This window comes from Leptinotarsa decemlineata, unplaced genomic scaffold, assembly GCF_025532065.1.
Source record: "Leptinotarsa decemlineata unplaced genomic scaffold, Ldec_3_MD MMD2_tig00000199_RagTag_RagTag, whole genome shotgun sequence".
Classification (NCBI taxonomy): domain Eukaryota; kingdom Metazoa; phylum Arthropoda; class Insecta; order Coleoptera; family Chrysomelidae; genus Leptinotarsa; species Leptinotarsa decemlineata.
The window spans coordinates 445,446-463,976 of record NW_027412544.1 but is presented as its reverse complement, the minus strand read 5'-3'; the positions used below and the strand labels follow the sequence as shown (position 1 = coordinate 463,976).

The window sequence follows — 18,531 nt, the reverse complement described above, 5'->3', positions numbered from 1 at the left end:
ACAGACGTTACCACATGAGAGGATTGTTAATAAACGTAAAATGAAATCAAAACTGAAAAAATAAGTGAATCTAAATGATAACAAACTGAAAACCGTATACGAACTCGAATAATGACAAGAAGTACAATATACAATAAATAACCATACTCTTCCTCACAATGAATTCCACTTCGTTTGTTTTCCCTTCTCTTTACTCACCACTCAGTATGTAAATAATCAATGCAATACAGGTTGATGACTACAACACAAGCATTGCAGTTTGCCAAATGATTGGCTACTTTTTCTGTAGCTCTTTTATTACAGGTTAAAAAATAATGCTTAACTTCTTAAGTAATCATAACATACTATGCAAATCTCAATATGGATTCCAAAGCCATAAAAGCACAGGCAATGCAATTTTCTTTTTTCTGGAAGATGTATATATTGGTTTGAATAATGAAAAATCTCTTGGGGCAGTATTCTGTGATTTCTGAAAAGCGTTCGACTGCGTGAACCATGAAACACTTTTATTTAAACTTCAGTGCTATGGCTTTAGAGGCTTGTCATATAACTGGCTTTACAGTTATCCAACAGGCAGGAAGCAGTTATTAAAACTCCAAGGAAATATATCGCATATTGAGAATAATTCATCAGGTATACCACAAGGTTCGGTTCTGGGTCCTATCATTTTTCTGCTTTATCTGATCTGGTAACCAATGATATTAAAGGAAAGTTCACAATTTTTGTGGATGACACCACGATCCTTTGGCGTAGGACAATTGAAGATAATCTCAGAGACATCATAACTCTGGATTCTGGATATCTATAGGGTTAAACAGTGGTGCGATTTGCACAAACCGGTGTTTCATATGTTTCAACACAAATAAAACGAACACCTAGTAGGTGCCTGAATCTTTTCAATTCCAAATTTTGATTTTCAATAAGACGAAACAATATTTATTCATTAAAAGTCCAACGTTGGCGTGAATGGCACCAACCGGAGTACCCGTGTTCGGACGTATCTTCAACTCTCTTCGAAAATTATAAATATTGGTCCTACAGTTCCGAGAAGTATGACTTTATTCCGAGGAAACTTCTCTTCTTCTTGAAACTTTCTCCGAATTATGAAAATAGCGAATAATTTTGGAGATATCTGCAAAAAACCAAACTCATTGTTTTTCATTCAAGTGCTCACAACTCTCGAAATCTTTGCAAGTGGCATTATTTCCAATGGAACTATCCAGACTGAGATATGGTTCCAAAATATATTTGTTATAATATCACGAATAGTATAAACAACATAATTGAACCAACAACAATATGCTGAATTAAATTATTCAGCACTTATTTATTAACAAAAGGGTGAAGAAGGGATGACTAAATGTGAAAGTCCGCTTTCACTTTCCAGAACATTAGCTGCAAGCAAGCGACAGCATCCTCATAACTGTCGTGACCTATTGCTCCTATCTGTATATCACGATTCAAAATGGTCGATACCAAATCCTTCAGCGACCTTCGATATGGAAGACCATTTTTGTGAGGAAATACATGAGCAGTGTCAACAATGTTTTGATGAACTAGCTTCAAGGCCCGCAAGTCATTGTCCAATGCGTGGCCTATTAGAATCGTCCCTTCGTGGATGAACTTCATCAAATCCCTCTGTACCTGTCTGATGTTTTGAGTATTCTTCATTGCCATATGTTGTGCCGTAATTCCAGAAAATCGGGTATTGTAGTCGACTATTTCATGGTCAGGTTTCACATATGAATCGTATACAACACTTCCGTCCATACCGACAACGGTTACTTTTGTCAATTCGAGGCCTTTGACTGTGTAGCACATTTCACAATCAACAGCATAAGCATCTTTATACGAGTATATATTCATCATAGGATTTCGTTTCGTAGAGACATAACCAGCGTCACTAATTTCATTGGAAGGTCCACTCCAAACGTGAAACCCACTCTCAGTACACCCTTTAGAGCCCTTTTCTTTACTGCAGCATTCATAACTGAGTAGTCCGTGTTTATTGATTTTTTTGAGCTTCCCCCAATGATGGCAACATTTTTCTCGTGTAATGTAATAATCTGCAGCTACGTGGAATATTTTTTTGCATCTAGAGCACGTTTTGACATAAACCTTCTCACCAGGAGGGTGACTTTGTTCTTCCCATTTCGAAGTAACGTTCCCTAGGAGAATTGATTCAGAAGGATAACCTAAACTTCTTAGACAATCTCGAGGAACCAAATATTTGGGTAGTAAAGCCATAAATGTCTCCGCAGAAACATCAAAGGCAATTGAATAGGCAAGAGGTCCAACTGTCCGTTTTCTTGGCCTGTCTACCAAATATGATGATGGTCTTTGGTTTGTTCGCATTGAAGGACTAGTCGGTTTCACAGAGTACTGTTTATGGTAGTTGCTGTTGGAGGTTTGGAAATGTGGAACAAAAACTTGCGATTCTGCAGGGTACGGGTAATTGTACGTTAATTGGTTTGCATCAGCGACAAATGGTCTCATTGTTCTTGGAATATAAACCTCTCTGAAGATTTCCTTTCCGCTAAGAGAGTCCTTCAATTCGATCCGGTTAAACATTGTTCTCTGAAGAATGGTAAAAAGAATCATTAATATTGAACATCAATTTCAATTTCCCTGAATTCACCCAATTATTTTACGGGTAGTAACCGATAGGTGAAAATCAAACTTCCGTCTACTTACCTCTTAACACAAAAAAAATCACTGATTGCAGCCAAATGTCTTATATTAAATTTGAAAATCTAATAAAAAATCACTACACTTGAGATTCGACAATTTCCACACACTCAATGAGGAATGAATCTGGTGCATGCCTTTAAATACCAAATCAACTAATTTATTCAGGTAACATGGCCGTTCAATTCGTTTACCTGTGAGACAGGTAAACTATATTATGCTCTATCTTTTCGAAGAAATGAGATGATGATTGGAAACTCGTGAGTATTTTACCAAAGAAAAAATTCAGAAGAGATTATCTGACCTTTAGTGTGCCACCAGTTGACTGACTATAGTTTTTCAGTAGCTCTATCATTACAGGAATTACCGACGAATATAATAAAATTCATTTTAAAACCCAGAAACTCCTGTTCGTTAAGTGAGCAGGATATACCGTATGTCACTAATCTTGCGAGAGTATTTTCCATTATTACTATCACATGACAAATTTCTCTGAAATTAATTTTGTTCGTCTTACGCAATTGAATAGCAGAAATGAGGCAAACAAATGAAAAGTGACAGTTGAGAACTACTTGGCACACTGATGGGAAAGTTTCTTTATGGTTGAGGAAATAGCGAGGTCTCAATATCAATCACCAATGTAAAAATACATTTATTTCTCAACAATATTGATTTTAACAATTTTTCGAATAATATCAGACAAGGAATTTGAATAATAATTTTCACATCATAAAAAGACGGATGTATAGTTATATTGAAAAAATATTATTTTCAATGATTAATGAATATTTTTAATTTTTATCCTGCGTAAATTGTTGATATCAAATTGAAAAATATCATTTTTCCAACGGTAATCTATTATGAGATCTTTACAAAATAGCTACAAATAAAAAAAACCTCAGATTTGTTTTTGACAATTATTGGACTTGCAATGTTTCTGTTAAAGTGGAAATAAATTGTTAATTGACAAATGTATAAATAACTGGAAAGTCACGATAAACATTTTTTCACGATGAATTATTATTAATTCATTTATCTAGTAGGTGCCATTTCTGAATTTTTATTTTCAAAGAATTGAAATGATATTCATTAATTGGAAGTCCAACGTTGACGTGATTTGCACAAACGAAAGTACCCGTTTTCAGAAGTATATTCAACCTTCTGGGAAAATTATAAATTTTGGTCCTACAGTTCCGAAACGTACCAGTTCATTTCAAGAAATTTCCTCCTCTTCTTGAATCTTTTTCCGAATTCTGAAAAAACCGAATTGTTTTTGAGGTATTTGCAAAAAACCAATCCCATATTTTTTCAGTCAATTGCTCATAACTGTCGCAATCTTTGCAAGCGGCATTATTTCCAATGGAACTATCTATGTTTCAGATTATATTTGGTATAATATCACGAATAATATAAACGATATAATTAAACCAACAACAATATGCTGAATGGAAGTATTCAATAGTTATGTATTAACATTGTTATTGTACAGTCCATAGCAGTCAAAGCTTCATCGGTAAAAATGGGATGATTAAATGTGAAAATCCGTTTTCACTTTCCAGAACTTTAGCTGCATACACGTGACAGCACGTTCACAACTGTCGTGACTCAATACAACAGTGTATGGGAATTTTAAAAACATCACGAAGGAATTCAGATACAAAAATACAGCAAGGACACCCTGTACATATATTGAAACACACAGCTTTGACCGGAAACTACCAAATAAGAGTGGAAAATTCAAATATTAACATTCTTACATCAAAACACATCGAAATACGAAAAACTGATAACAGATATAGATTAGAAAGAAATGTCAGATAAAATTAAATTAACATCTGTGATGAAAAAACGAAAAAGGCCTGATAAACTAATTGTTATTATTTAGGAATGATGTAAAATTCAAAATGTATTATTGTGAATCACTTTCTTAGAAACTGACATCAAGTGATTCTTTTGGAAAATATTGATATTTACATAGAAGTGAGGTTAACTGTTTTTATACGAAACTATAAAATGAAAATGTATCTAAATTCAAGAGCTAATGTTAAATTAGTAGAATAGATAATTTTCCTGAAAAATAATTTGAAAATTTGTATATGTGAAAATTGATAGATGGTGACTAGGGGAACGAAATAGATTTTCAATTTTTTTATCAACAAAGATTCTTCTTGAGGCAAGGAAAGAGACGCCACGCTAAATTTTTCTCTCTCTAAAATTTGAAATATATAGTATAGATATAAATTAAGAAGTGAAAAAAAAAATATATAACCCCTTTAATTTAAACAGAATAGTAGTTAATACTGATTTGTAATAATAAATTCAGTGAAAAAACCTACCTGTCCAGCCAAGTCTAGTAAGATATCCATGAGTTCCAGCTTTGCAGAAATATCACACCACACACACACACCAGCGTTGGAGGAAAGTAAAGTATTTACCTACACCATTTCTAAATAATATATGCATATATTAATGAAAGTATCCAAGAACTGAACAAGACCATCAAAATTAAACCATCAAAATTAAATTGTGAATCAAAAACTCGAGTCTGCAGAAATACAGTGACCTGCAATAGTAAACTGACATTTGCCAAATATGTTCGTGTATTCACTTTGAATAGTTCGTTGTAGATTTAGGACATTTTTAGATTTAAGGAATTTTCTATTTTGACAATTGATATATATATATATATATATATATATATATATATATATAATATATATATATATATATATATATATATATATAATATATATATATATATATATATATATATATTAAATTCTGATATCATTTCATGTTTGGTTTTTGAAATTCGGTTACGGCGTTGTTGAGTTATTGCTTAAAATGTAAAATGTAAACGACTATTATTTTTAAAAATATCTCATACAATTATTCTCTCTGCATCAGATCACATGAAAATTAATCAAAATTTGGGTGTTCGAAGTAATGGTTTCAATTTTGAGTTGTGGAATTCAGTCAGGAATCATTTTGAATATGAAACAATTGCGAAATTGAAAGAGGTTGAACAAATCTTTAATTAATAACAATGTAAATAATATAACTTGATAAATCATTTCATAAGAATGGTAGCTCCCTAGAAATAAGTCATAAAAATTGTTCAAAGTGATGCCCATTAGATATTATACAGGCTTCGAAACGTCGAATCACTTCTCTCGTACAAGTCGCTCTTATAATATCAGGCGTAATATCACTGCACGCTAGTCGAATTTTCATTTTCAGATCATCCACATTCAAAGGGGGAGTAGTGAAAACAATATCTTTTAAATAACCCCATAGGAAAAAATCGAGCGGTGATAAATCTGGGAAACGAGCCGGCCACCGAATTGGACCCTTATTACCAATCCATCTATTTGGGTACGTTCTATCCAGATATTCAGTAACAACCTGTGAATTGTTGAATTGTGAGGAGGAGCACCATCTTGTTGCCACCAAATTCCTTGTCGTTCTGCTATGGGAATATCTTCCATCAACTGGATCAAATCATTTTCTAGAAAATGTAAATATCGCAATCCATTGAGATTTTCATTGAAAAAGTAAGGTCCTATGATGCGGCCATTGAACAATCCACACCATACATTAATACCCCAAGTAGTTTGAAAATTACTTTCGCGGACCCAGTGGGGATTTTCTTGAGACCAATAGTGACTGTTATGTCGATTCACAACTCCATTATTGTGGAATCGCGATTCATGGCTCCACAAAATTTGACTGAATATGTTAGGACTTTCATGTAATATTACCTGAATACAAGCAATGAATTCAAGTCGTCGTTCAAAGTCCGTGGGCTTCAAACCTTGTACCAACTGAATTTTGAATGGGTGGTACATTAGATTTACTCACACCGACTTCTTCTGCAAGAGTACGGATAGAAACATATGGATGAATAATAATATAAGCCAACACATTGATCTCTAAATCTTCAGTTCTAACAGATCTCGTATGATGACGATGCTTTATAGTAGAAGGAAATGACCCAGTTCGCAATTTTTCTACAACTCTCGAAAAAGTCATAAGTGACGGAATGGGTCTGTCTGGAAAACGTTCTTGGTATAGACGTTGTGCTTGACGGCAGTTTTTCTGACATTCCCCAAAAATTAATAAAATATCAATGCAATCACTTGGACTGAACGCGAAAGGCATACTGGAGTTTTCGCACAAAGAACACAGTTACTGTTTTGCAAAGAATCACTGAATCGAACTGACAAGTAGATACAATTCAACAACATTTGTTACTATGGCATCAACAAGCATAAGCTACTTGATGAAATTGTGCAATATAAAGCAATTCACTCTCAATTTAGTCACATTCTCAAGAATTTCAATATTATATTCAACTGATATCGATATCGTATGGTAGAGGTGAGAATAATGGTTTGTATTCAGTAGTAGTCTAATTCAATTTAATAAAAGATATAGACTGGATTCGTGTACGAGTAAATAAGTTTTTTTGAAACTTTATATTTAAGGAAAAGTGCAATAACTCAACAACGCCGTAACCGAATTTCAAAAACCAAACATGAAATGATATCAGAATTTAACGTAGCCTCTGAATATGTAATGATATACAGGGCGTTCTATTTTAAAAAATGGAATTTTGGTCTGTAGCACCTACACCAAACACCCTGTATATTTAAAAATTATATCAAAATATAGCTCTCATGAACTCCTAAAACTTTTGTATGAAACATTTTTGTGTATCTCCTTCAACAAACCAGATATTGCCTGTCACATGAAATGTGGGACACCCGGTATATATATATATATATATATATATATATATATATATATATATATATATATGTATATATATAATTTTTGAATTCAACATATTTTTACTCTGATAATTAAAACTATTCTACATTTTCTAATATCAATTGTGTCTTCTTCGAAATTTATTCACAGGAAAATCTACAAGAAAAGTCAAGTTTGGGTAAGAAATTGTTGTGTTTGTGCCTGAATCCACCTGAGAGAATGAGAAAAATCTCTATACACTGAGGTAAAGGATTTAAACTCAACATGTGAGTCAAGCCTAGTAAAATTTTCATCACAAGTAAAAATAATAATAATAAAAATTAAAAAATGTAGATTTTTCAAAACTCAAATCAAAATTCAAAATCATTTAATAACAACATCATTTATCTTATAATTGCTTCAATTGTAGTGCATATGTCATATATTTTTTCATGAAAATTGGGAAGCAAAAAAGTTTATTAGAATATTTTGATGCTTCAGTATTCCGCAATGATCTGAAACTGCTTCTACTGAAAAACAGTGAACACATGCACAATATCTGTCTTTTCTGTGGACAAATCGTTAGCGACATACAGTTTTCATTCAAGTGTAAAACTTGTCTGAGATATATACATAAAAAATGCCTTTTAACAATTTTTTATATAGATTATGGAATGAAAATTACAGAAAAAACAATAAATGGAATGTGTGAACTGTGTAGATTATATTGAATCAAACTTTTTGAAAATGACAACCCTACATCTTTTGCATTCAATAACATGTTTTTATTTTTAGTTGGTTTTTTCTAACTCTGAATTTTATTTTTCTCAAGTCTCTATGCAACCCCCTTCGAAGCCCAGAATAATGTTTTGCTTCTCACAGTATAATACCATTATTGAATTCAATTATTGTAATGCATATAAAGTTATGGTTAGAAGATTTTTCCTTCTGGGATTTTCAATTAATCATTGAATTTATATATCCCCTTGACCACCCTGAACGACCGATCTCATTTTGTGATTTTGACAGAATTATTGTGACTTCTATGAGTTATGATTCATTTTTGTATTCATAACCCCATTTGACCCCTTTCGACGGGCAGTCTCACATTGTGATTCTCAAAGATCATTATTATGATCGAATCCTATTTTTTCAACATGAAATTATTTTGACAGGATTTTTCCTGGTATGAGTTTCAATTTATTTTTGTATTCATAACCGTATCTTAACCCTTTTGACGGTCCGTCTCATGTTGTGATTTTCACAGATTGTTTTTATGATCGAATTCGATTTTTCTAGCATGGAACTTTTGTGACAGGATTTTTCCTTCTATGAGTTCCGATTTATTTTTGTATCCATGTTATTATTTTCACAGATTGTTATTACGATAGAATTCGATTTTTCCAGCATGAATTCGTTGTGACAGGATTTTTCTTCTATGAGTTTCAATTTATTTTTCATTCATAACCCCATTCGACGGGCGGTCTCATGTTGTGAACTTCAAAGATTTTTATTATGATCAAATTCGATTTTTCCAGCATGAAATTTTTGTGACAGGATTTCCCTTCTATCAGTTTCGATTTATTTTTGTATTCATACCCCATTTGACCCCTTTCGACGGGCGGTTTCATGTTATGATTCCCACAGATTGTCATTATAATCGAATTCGATTTTTCCAGCATGAAATGTTTGAGGATTTTTCATTTTATGAGTTTCGATTTATTTTTTTATTCCTCCAGCATGAAATTGTTGTGACAGGATTTTTGCTTCTATGAGTTCCGATTTATTTTTTTTGTTCATAACCCATTTGACCCACTTCGTTTTATGTTTTGTCGAGATCATGTCCTGACCTGGTGAACAATTGTTTTTGAGCGTTGATATGATATTGATGATCTCATTCCTTGTCGTAGGTTCCAGTACAATTGTAGAGTTTACTGTTGGATCATTTGAAAGCTTTTGGGGTTGTTCGAACTAGGATTTATTTACAGCATTTTTATTCCCATTCCAACAAAATATTTATTGAACATATTGAATTTTTGTTCATTATCGGGGATTACAGCTTTTTCGGTATTGGTTATTAGTATGCTGGTTAAAGAATATTTACTAGTATGTCGGTTTAGTCTCATTGATTATTTGTCAAGTTTTTCTGCTACCACCTTTTACGGATTGAAATTTATTTTTGTAATATTCATTTTTCCTTTTCATCAGTAAGTTATTGAGTTCATTTCTATATTATTTGTACTCTCTGGCATGTACTGATGAACGACTATGCAATCTTTTTTTTTTGAGCATGTCCCTATGTCTCATGGATGTTATTGAAGCTTTTGTAATACAAGGTTTCATTTTATATTGCTTCTGCTTGACATTTATAGTATAAGATGACATTTCATTGAGATGAAAAAGATGAGAAATTGATTTTCTTCATTGAATTAATTTTATTTGATAGCTCTTCCTTTTCTTTTATTCTGTGTGATTGCAATGTAAGTTGGGTAATGATCTGTAATATGTGAATGGAAGATAGTCGGATGGAAGATTGTATTGTTTGAGAAGCATTGCATTATTCATTCATTTATCTAGTAGGTGCCTGAATTTTTTTCAGTTCTGAAATTTAATTTTTAATGGGTTGAAAATAATAGTTATTCATTGGAAGTCTAACGTTAGCGCAATGTGCCCAAACCAGTGTACTCGTTATGGGACTGTAGTACATTGGTCCTAGAGTTCTAAGAGGAGGTTATTCCGAGAAAACATCTTCAACACTGTACTTCCAAATTTCAAGGATGTTTTTCTTATATCATCCCTTCCTATATGAAAGAAATTTTACCCCTTTTAAATTACAATATTCATCAAGAAAAAAAATCACAAATGCTTACTGCTCAGTGCTAATTTGAAAGATTTAAAATTCAATATACGGTAGTACAATGAAAATGTTAAATTGACCAAAATATTATTAATAAAACTAAGAGTAACTAGCAACTAGATGATGTATTATCTTTTTTCTTCTCTATTATTGTTATGATACTAAATAAGTAAATTTATAATTATTTTCTTATACTTACTGTATAATTTTTGGGAAGGGTGGAAGATAGCCTTTGGCTAACTCCTTTCCTTTTATGTATAAATGTATTTTTATGCATAAAAAATGATATATTATTATCATTATAACTCTTATGATATCACGAATAAAATAGACAACAATAATATGCTAAATGAAATTATTCAGTAGTTATTTATTAACAAAAGGGGGAAAAAAGGATGACTAAATGTGAAAGTCCGTTTTCACTTTCCAGAACATTAGCTGCATACACGTGACAGCACGTTCACAACTGTCATGACCTCCTATCTGTATATTACGATTCAAAATGGTCGCCGTCAAATCCTTCAGCGACCTTCGATATGGAAGACCATTTTTGTGAGGAAATACATGAGCCGTGTCAACATTGTTTTGATGAACTAGCTTCAAGGCCCGCAAGTCATTGTCCAATGCGTGGCCAATTAGAATCGTCCCTTCGTGGATGAACTTCATCAAATCCCTCTGTACCTGTCTGATGTTTCGAGTATTCTTCATTGCCATATGTTGTGCCGTAATTCCAGAAAATCTAGTGTTATAGTCGATGATTTCATGGTCAGGTTTCACATATGAATCGTATACAATACTACCGTCTATACCGACAACGGTGACTTTGGTCAATTCGAGGCCTTTAACTGTGTAGCACATTTCACAATCAACAGCATAAGCATCTTTATACGAGTATATATTCGTCATAGAATTTCGTTTCGTAGAAACATAACCAGCGCCACTTATTCCATTGGAAGGTCCACTCCAAACGTGAAACCCACTCACAGAACACCCTTTAGAGCCATTTTCTTTACTGCAGCATTCATAACTGAGTAGTCCGTTTTCATTGATTTTCTTTAGCTTCCCCCAATGATGGCAACATTTTTCTTGTGTAATATAATAATCTGCAGCTACGTGGAATATTTTTTTGCATCTACAGCATGTTTTGACATAAACCCTCTCTCCAGAAGGGTGACTTTGTTCTTCCCAACTTGTAGCAACGTTCCCTAAGAGAATTGATTCATATGGATAACCTAAACTTCTTAGACAATCTTGAGGAACCAAATATTTGGGTAGTAATGCCATAAATCTCTCCGCAGGAACGTAAAAGGCAAATGAATGGGCAAGAGGTCCAAATTTCTGTTTCCTTGAACATTCTACCAAATATGATGATGGTCTTTGGTGTGACCGCAGTGAAGGACTAGTCGGTTTCACAGAGTACTGTTTATGGTAGCTGCTATTGAATGTATTCGGGTAGTTGTAAGTTAATTGTTTTCCATTAGCGACAAATGGTCCCATCGACCTTGGAATATTAACCTCTTTGAAGATTTTCTTTCCACTAAGAGAGTCTTTCAATTCGATCCGTTTAAACATTGTTCTCTGAAAAATTATAAAAACGAGTATTAATATTGAACATATATCAATGGTAAGAATATTTTCAATAATATTCTGGACAATTGATTTCCAATACACACCAAGTCAAGTCAACAGAGGTGAATAAAATAATTCAATTTCCCCGAATTCCCCCAATTATTTTACGGGTAGTAACAGATAGGTGAAAATCAAACTTCCATCTACTTACCACTGTAAAATCACTGATTGCAGCCAATTTCTTAATTGAATTTGAAAATCTAATCGAAAATCACTCCACTTGAGACAATCGACAATCGACAATCACCACACACACAATGGCGAATGATTCTGGTGCATGCTTTTAAATACCAAATCAACTATTTATTCAGGTAAGATGCATGATCAATTCGTTTACCTGGGAGACAGGTAAACGAGGCGGAGAGTATGAGGAGCGCGTGTCCTATGCTCTACCTTTTCAAAGAAATGAGATGACGATTGTAAACTCGCGAGTATTTCGGAAACGAATATAAAATGAGTAGAATCGAAAATTAGAAATCTGTTTTGGAGCATTTTACCAAAGAAAAAATTCAGTAACAGAAGAGATTATCGGATCTTCAGTTGCCACCAGTTTGTCTTTCGGGATACAAGTTTGAATACATTTCCGATGTCCTAACACTGTTTCTTTCATATTTGTAATAAATTTGTATCATATCTCTTCTTTCCTCATTCGTTAAAGTCAATAACAAAATGTCATTGAGTGTAACAAATTGAAAGTTAAATTTAGAAACATCAAAGTCAAAGCCTATTATATGTTAAGAATTCATTTTTTTCAATATCTCCAATTTTTCGGAAAAGAATTCAAATCAGAAAAAATCCATTGCAGCGCCCATAAGAAAAATAAAGTTGATGATGGTGGCCGGAAGACGAAACGTCGGATAGCAACTCTGAAAACACCATTATGTAGCAGAAAAAAAGTGGAAATATGAGAGTGCAATTTATTTTCGAATCCTTCGATTTTGCTGGCGAAGCCAGCAAAAAAAATAACCATTTTCCGATATTTCTGTTTTTTCCGGATATCTCCGGATATACTCGGAATTCAGAACTTTCTTAACGGCATATTGTTACTCAGGTAAATGCCCAACTTTGCCTCAATTTAATCATCTTCGTATCTCTCATAGTTTTCGAGATCTCAATGGTGAGAATCGAATTTGAAACACCCTGTATCTAAAATATGAATACAAATCTAGATAGATGTATGGAGAATCCCGCGGATTTCAAAAAAAGTCCACACAGAGCTCAACAGCTTTACCTAAATGTGGCCCAATTTGTCAAATTTTGCTCAATCTATTATTACAATATGCTTATGAAGGAAAGAAAAGTAAGAAATTTGATATTCCTGTCACGGAGGTAGATGGAGCAGGTGAAAAGAAAGATGAAAATATATTCATGACATTTTTTATTTGAGAAATTAAAGAAAATTATAGAAACGGAGAGACGGTAACCAGTTGGGTTGGAATGCACTGTGGTTCGTCAGTAAATAATGAAGAAAAGAGAATTGAAACTTTCTATGTTTTTACCACTTTCATTTGTAACTAACGTTACTGCAGTTTCGTCCTATAAGGACATTTTCAAACTTATACATTAAACTAACTGGTTTATTACATTAGCCCTTATGTACCACCCCTGTAAGTAATAATAGAGGCACAGTATACTATATACAGTAATCCCACTTCGGGTGATTTTTGGTTTGAATTTTCTACACGCAGACCCAGGAGTTGCAGTCTCAGGTCTGCGCAAACGACGAGTTCAAGACAGGCACGCAATCAAAGCGTTTAAAACACTGCTCAACATAACAAATATTCATATAAACTACTCAAAAAAATACAGTCGATTTTAAAAATTCATGGGATCGGATGTGACAAAATATACTTTAATTTCAACAAGAAAAAAGACAAGATGAAGAACGAGTTTTGTTATTCATGAACCATGGTACTGTGCAAGAGCTCTCTAGGAGGAATAACGAGTCCCTGTGTGTATACAACCGTAATAGCATGGTCTGCACTGATGAGGAACACTTCAAAACGGTTCGCAGTTGGTTCCTTTTTCGAATCAGGCGAAGTCCCACTATTTGTCCTAGAGAGCTCTTGCAAAGTTGTTTTCTTCAAAGTGAGAATCTTTGCAATTATGTCTGAGGCGACTTGGATTCCGAAAGGTTAACAGTCGTAAGGTATTTTTGATAGTCAAATTTACATTATATAAGAAGTTGCTGACTAATAGGACATGTTTCATTTAGAATAACTGTTTTTAATCTACGCAGCAACTTTTCGGGGTTGATTAGACATCTAGACTTGTATAGATTCAAATATCAACATTTGTCAATATATGTCGAGTTATTAGCTAAAGAAGTAGTTGTTTTCTGTCGGAAAACATATATAATGGTATAGTCAAAATGCATTTGGACTTGTCAGTGATTTTATTATCAATTTTTACTTGGATAAAAGCTGGAAGCAGCAAAACAACCTATTATCTTACAGTGTAAATAATTCATAACTTCCGACTCCGAAAACTCTCACATACATTTATAGTTAGTACATACATACAAAAAAATTATTTTTGTATGATTGAACACTACATACTTAATTACTTTTTTACTTCTTCAAGTCCTGAATAGTAACTACATAATTCAGAAAGAATAGGCTCTACAGATTCCTTAATCTTGAGTGATGAATTCGATTAGGAATATTTTTAATAATTGGTCCTTAATATAATCGAATCGGCAAACTCGTCCGCCATCTTGAATTCTCCAATCAATAAATGAATATGCTATATTGGGCCCCAAAAATCACTACAAAGAAATTTCGCATGGATTCGTACCATGGTTCATGAATAACAAAATACGTTCTTTATCTTGTCTTTTTTCTTGTTGAAATGAAAATATATTTTGTCACATTCGAATATGAACATCTGCCGATTCATGAATTTTTAAAATCTACTTGAAACTTAGTTCATCATTGCCCAAATGATCTGGGTTACTTCAATATTACACAAATGCAAAATTATCATTTGTACAATTTTCTCAGGTGCCCAACATGGTTTTCATAGACTGTTTTTTTTTTGAGCAGTTTATATGAATAGTTGTTATGTTGAGCAGTGTATACACGCTTTGGTTGAGATTGTAGTAGGGAGAAATGTCATTAGTGTCAAATACGTCATCATTATAAAAAATGAAACTCCTGGACACCGACATCAAAGGGACCGACGCTGAGTGAAACTACTGTATACAGAAATACTGTGATAGAGGTACTTGGCTTCATTGAGTACCTGAATTTACAATGCGGATGTGCTAATTTGAAAACGGATGACTAAATTAAATCAATTTGATCATTTTCCAGGTGGCGCCCGCAATATTTATGCTTGTGAATTTCCCAGGATTCTAAATAATTGAGTTTGTAACCCTTCCTTGCTTAATGCAAAATTTCCGTATCGTTTAGATTCGGGAACTTGTGGTTGCATGCCAAGGAATGATTTGAAAACGTCGAATGATTTTTTCCTAGTCTGAAGGACCTTTCATGTTCAGCATACCGTTTTTGAAAATTTCGACCACACTATCCCACATAAACTCTATTACACTCCGGACACTTGAGCTTATAAACTCCAGATTTTTCCAACTTGTCCACCTTATCTTTGGCATTGAAAAGGAAATCAGATAACCTGGCATGTGGTGTGAATGCCACTTCCACATTGATTTTTCTGAAAAACCCGCAATTATCTCTGTTCTTTTTCCAAAAAATGTTAGAGTGAATTTACGGCTTTGTTTCTAACTAACTTCTGCGTTGAAACCATTATTACGACCTATCTCTGTAATTATATCAATTTCCCTAGCTAGATTGTTAGAAGACAAAGGCAGTGAGAATGCTCTATGCAACATTGAATTGTAGGCTGCTAATTTATGACTGTCTGGATGGAAAGAAACGCTTGGGATGGTAATGTTTGTATAGCTAAACTTTCTGAAAACATTGAACTAAAATTTATTCTGATTGTGTGTAATGGACTGGTCTATGAAATTTATCTGTTTCTGTTTCGAGTGTGAACTGAATGTTGCTATTGAGATTATTCATGAATGTCATAAATTGGTAAATAAACAGGCGAGAATATCGTCTACATATCTGTACCAAAAATGAATATGTTTTTTACCCAGGTCGGAATTTACTATAGTGGTCTCTAAGATGTTCATAAATATGTCTGCTAAAAGTGAACTAAGGGTGAACTAAAGGAACTAATTGGTGAACCTGAATTCTGTTTATAAAATTTGTTGTTGAACTGTAGGTAGCTCTGATTTAGGCACACATCGAAAGCTGTTGAAACTTTAAAGGAAGTAGTATGGTCTACTTTGGCTTGATCTAATATGTCTAAAGGTACGTATTCATTTGCAACAAAACAGTCGAAACGAACAAAGCGCGCAGGGCGCGCAGAACAAATTCCCCTAGCGAGTACGTCGCGCCGAACGCGCCAAACATTTGTGGGTATATGCAATTTGCACAAAATTATTCGTTCGCCGGTTTTCAGTTAGTAAGGGAGTGTGGAGGATCACGAGCATTTGTGGTTTTTGCGTGAGTTTTTGCTGGTTATATTATTTTATTAATTTGATATAAATAATATTTTAAAATAAATTGATAAGAATTGGAGTAAGGAAAAATGTTTGGAATCGATAGATGAGTATAAAAGGCAACTAATGTTATGGGATCCAAAAAAATAAATGTCATTATAATAAAATAAAAAAGCATGTTGCTTGGGTGGCGATTTCAAATAAAATGGGGTGTACCACAAAAAAGGTGAAAACTAAAATGGAAAGTCTTCTATCGAGTTTTCGACGGAAAAAAGCTAAAGGGACAGAATCCATTGGAACCGGAAGAGGTTTTTATTCCAATGTTTTTGAATTCAAATGTTATTTTAAAAATAGTGTAGTTTTTCCAAGTAAATAAAATAAAAAACTTTTGATATGCAGATACGTCTATATTGATGCTTAGCTATTAATTAGGAAAACTTTTTTTTGTTAGTTTTGCAAGAAAGGTATTCTTTATAAAAAGTATTTCATAAATTTCAAAATCTTTAATAACAGTCAAAATATTTTAAATTAATAGTGACGTATAGATTATTTTTTTGTTATGATGTAATTTTTACCCACTGTATGTAAATATTTTTCTTTTTTTTTAGCAAGAGAAGAAATATACATATCAAAATGGTATGCTTTCCAACGTATGGGTTTTTGTTAGATAAGGATAAACCAAGAGAAACAATAGATTCAGTTGAGGTATGTAAATCTAATCACAAGTCATGTTTGAAATAAAATACTTCAATTTCAAAATTAATTCTTTAACATATATTGAGCAAAGCTATTACGGAGTTCTTTAGCTGTAGATGCCGATTTTCTTGGAATATTTGTAAGAGGCAACAGTGATGTTTCTGAAGGTTTTTTCTGCCTCCAACTGCCAGGGATAAAATTGCCTTGATCGTCTTCTTGGTCAAAACTTCCCGGAGGAGTGTAAATATTATTGGATTGGCGGCTTTTCCTCAGATAATTATGTGAACAGCAAGCCGCCATTACTACTTTTTGTGTTTTTTCAGGGCTAAGCAATATTGGTTTTCTTAGGACCCTAAATATTGCTGATAAAATTCCAAAAACGTTTTCCACTATCCTTCTTGCGCGGCTTAGTCGATAGTTAAATGTTCTTTCAGGCGTTCTTTTTTCATGTATTCCAGAAAAGGGCTTCATAATATAATTCGTTAAAGCAAGTGCCTCATCTGTTAGGAAAACGGCATTGGTTTATTCGAATTGGACAACGGAGAATCTTCTGGCAAACCTAGATCATTATTTTCTAATTTTTCGGTAAAGCGTTGTATTTTTGTATACTCCTCCATCTGATATCCTTCCTTGGCATCAAATGTCAACAAATATAAAATTGTAGTCGGCATCAACAAGGGCAAGTAAAACTATACTGAAATTTAATTTATGATTATAAAATTCACTTCCACTGTTAAAAGGGGCCTGTATTGTAACATGCTTGCCATCCATTGACCCGATACAATGAGGAAATTGCCACTTTTCTTCATACTGTCTACTAATCTGTAACCTTTCTTCGGAATTGCTAGGCATCTAAAAATAATTTTTAACGTAAAATCACAATTTTTATTTAGGTAATGTTTGGTCTTTCAACTTCTTTTGACGAGTTCTGCAAGCCATTAAAATAAATGACTCAACTTTGAAAACATCATGTATCGACTAAAGTATAAATCAGACGAATCGTCTTAACAATATCTTGTATTTTAGGAAAATGATAATGCACCACTTTCTGAAAGTGATAAAGGAGATGTAGCCACAGAAGCCACCAACTCACAAAAAACCGAAATACAAACTGAAAAATACGCCGGTATCTCCAAAACCACGTACATCTGACTTATGAAGTTATGGTTAGAAGATTTTTCCTTCTGGGATTTTCAATTAATTATTGAATTTATATATCCACTTGACCACCTTGAACGACCGATCTCATTTTGTGATTTTCACAGAATTATTGTCACTTTTATGAGTTTCGATTCATTTTTGTATTCATAACCCCACTTGACCCCTTTCGACGGGCGGTCTCACATTGTGATTCTCAAAGATCATTATTATGATTGAATTC

At 33.3% G+C, this 18,531-nt stretch overlaps 1 protein-coding gene across 1 annotated transcript; it reads right to left on the bottom strand.

The window, feature by feature from the left end:
• Nucleotides 1-1,356: 1,356 nt before the first annotated feature.
• LOC141481515 (putative exonuclease GOR) lies at nt 1,357-2,571 on the bottom strand. The gene has a single exon (XM_074173137.1). It carries the CDS (start codon nt 2,569-2,571, stop codon nt 1,357-1,359), a length of 1,215 nt encoding a protein of 404 aa, XP_074029238.1.
• Nucleotides 2,572-18,531: the final 15,960 nt, after the last annotated feature.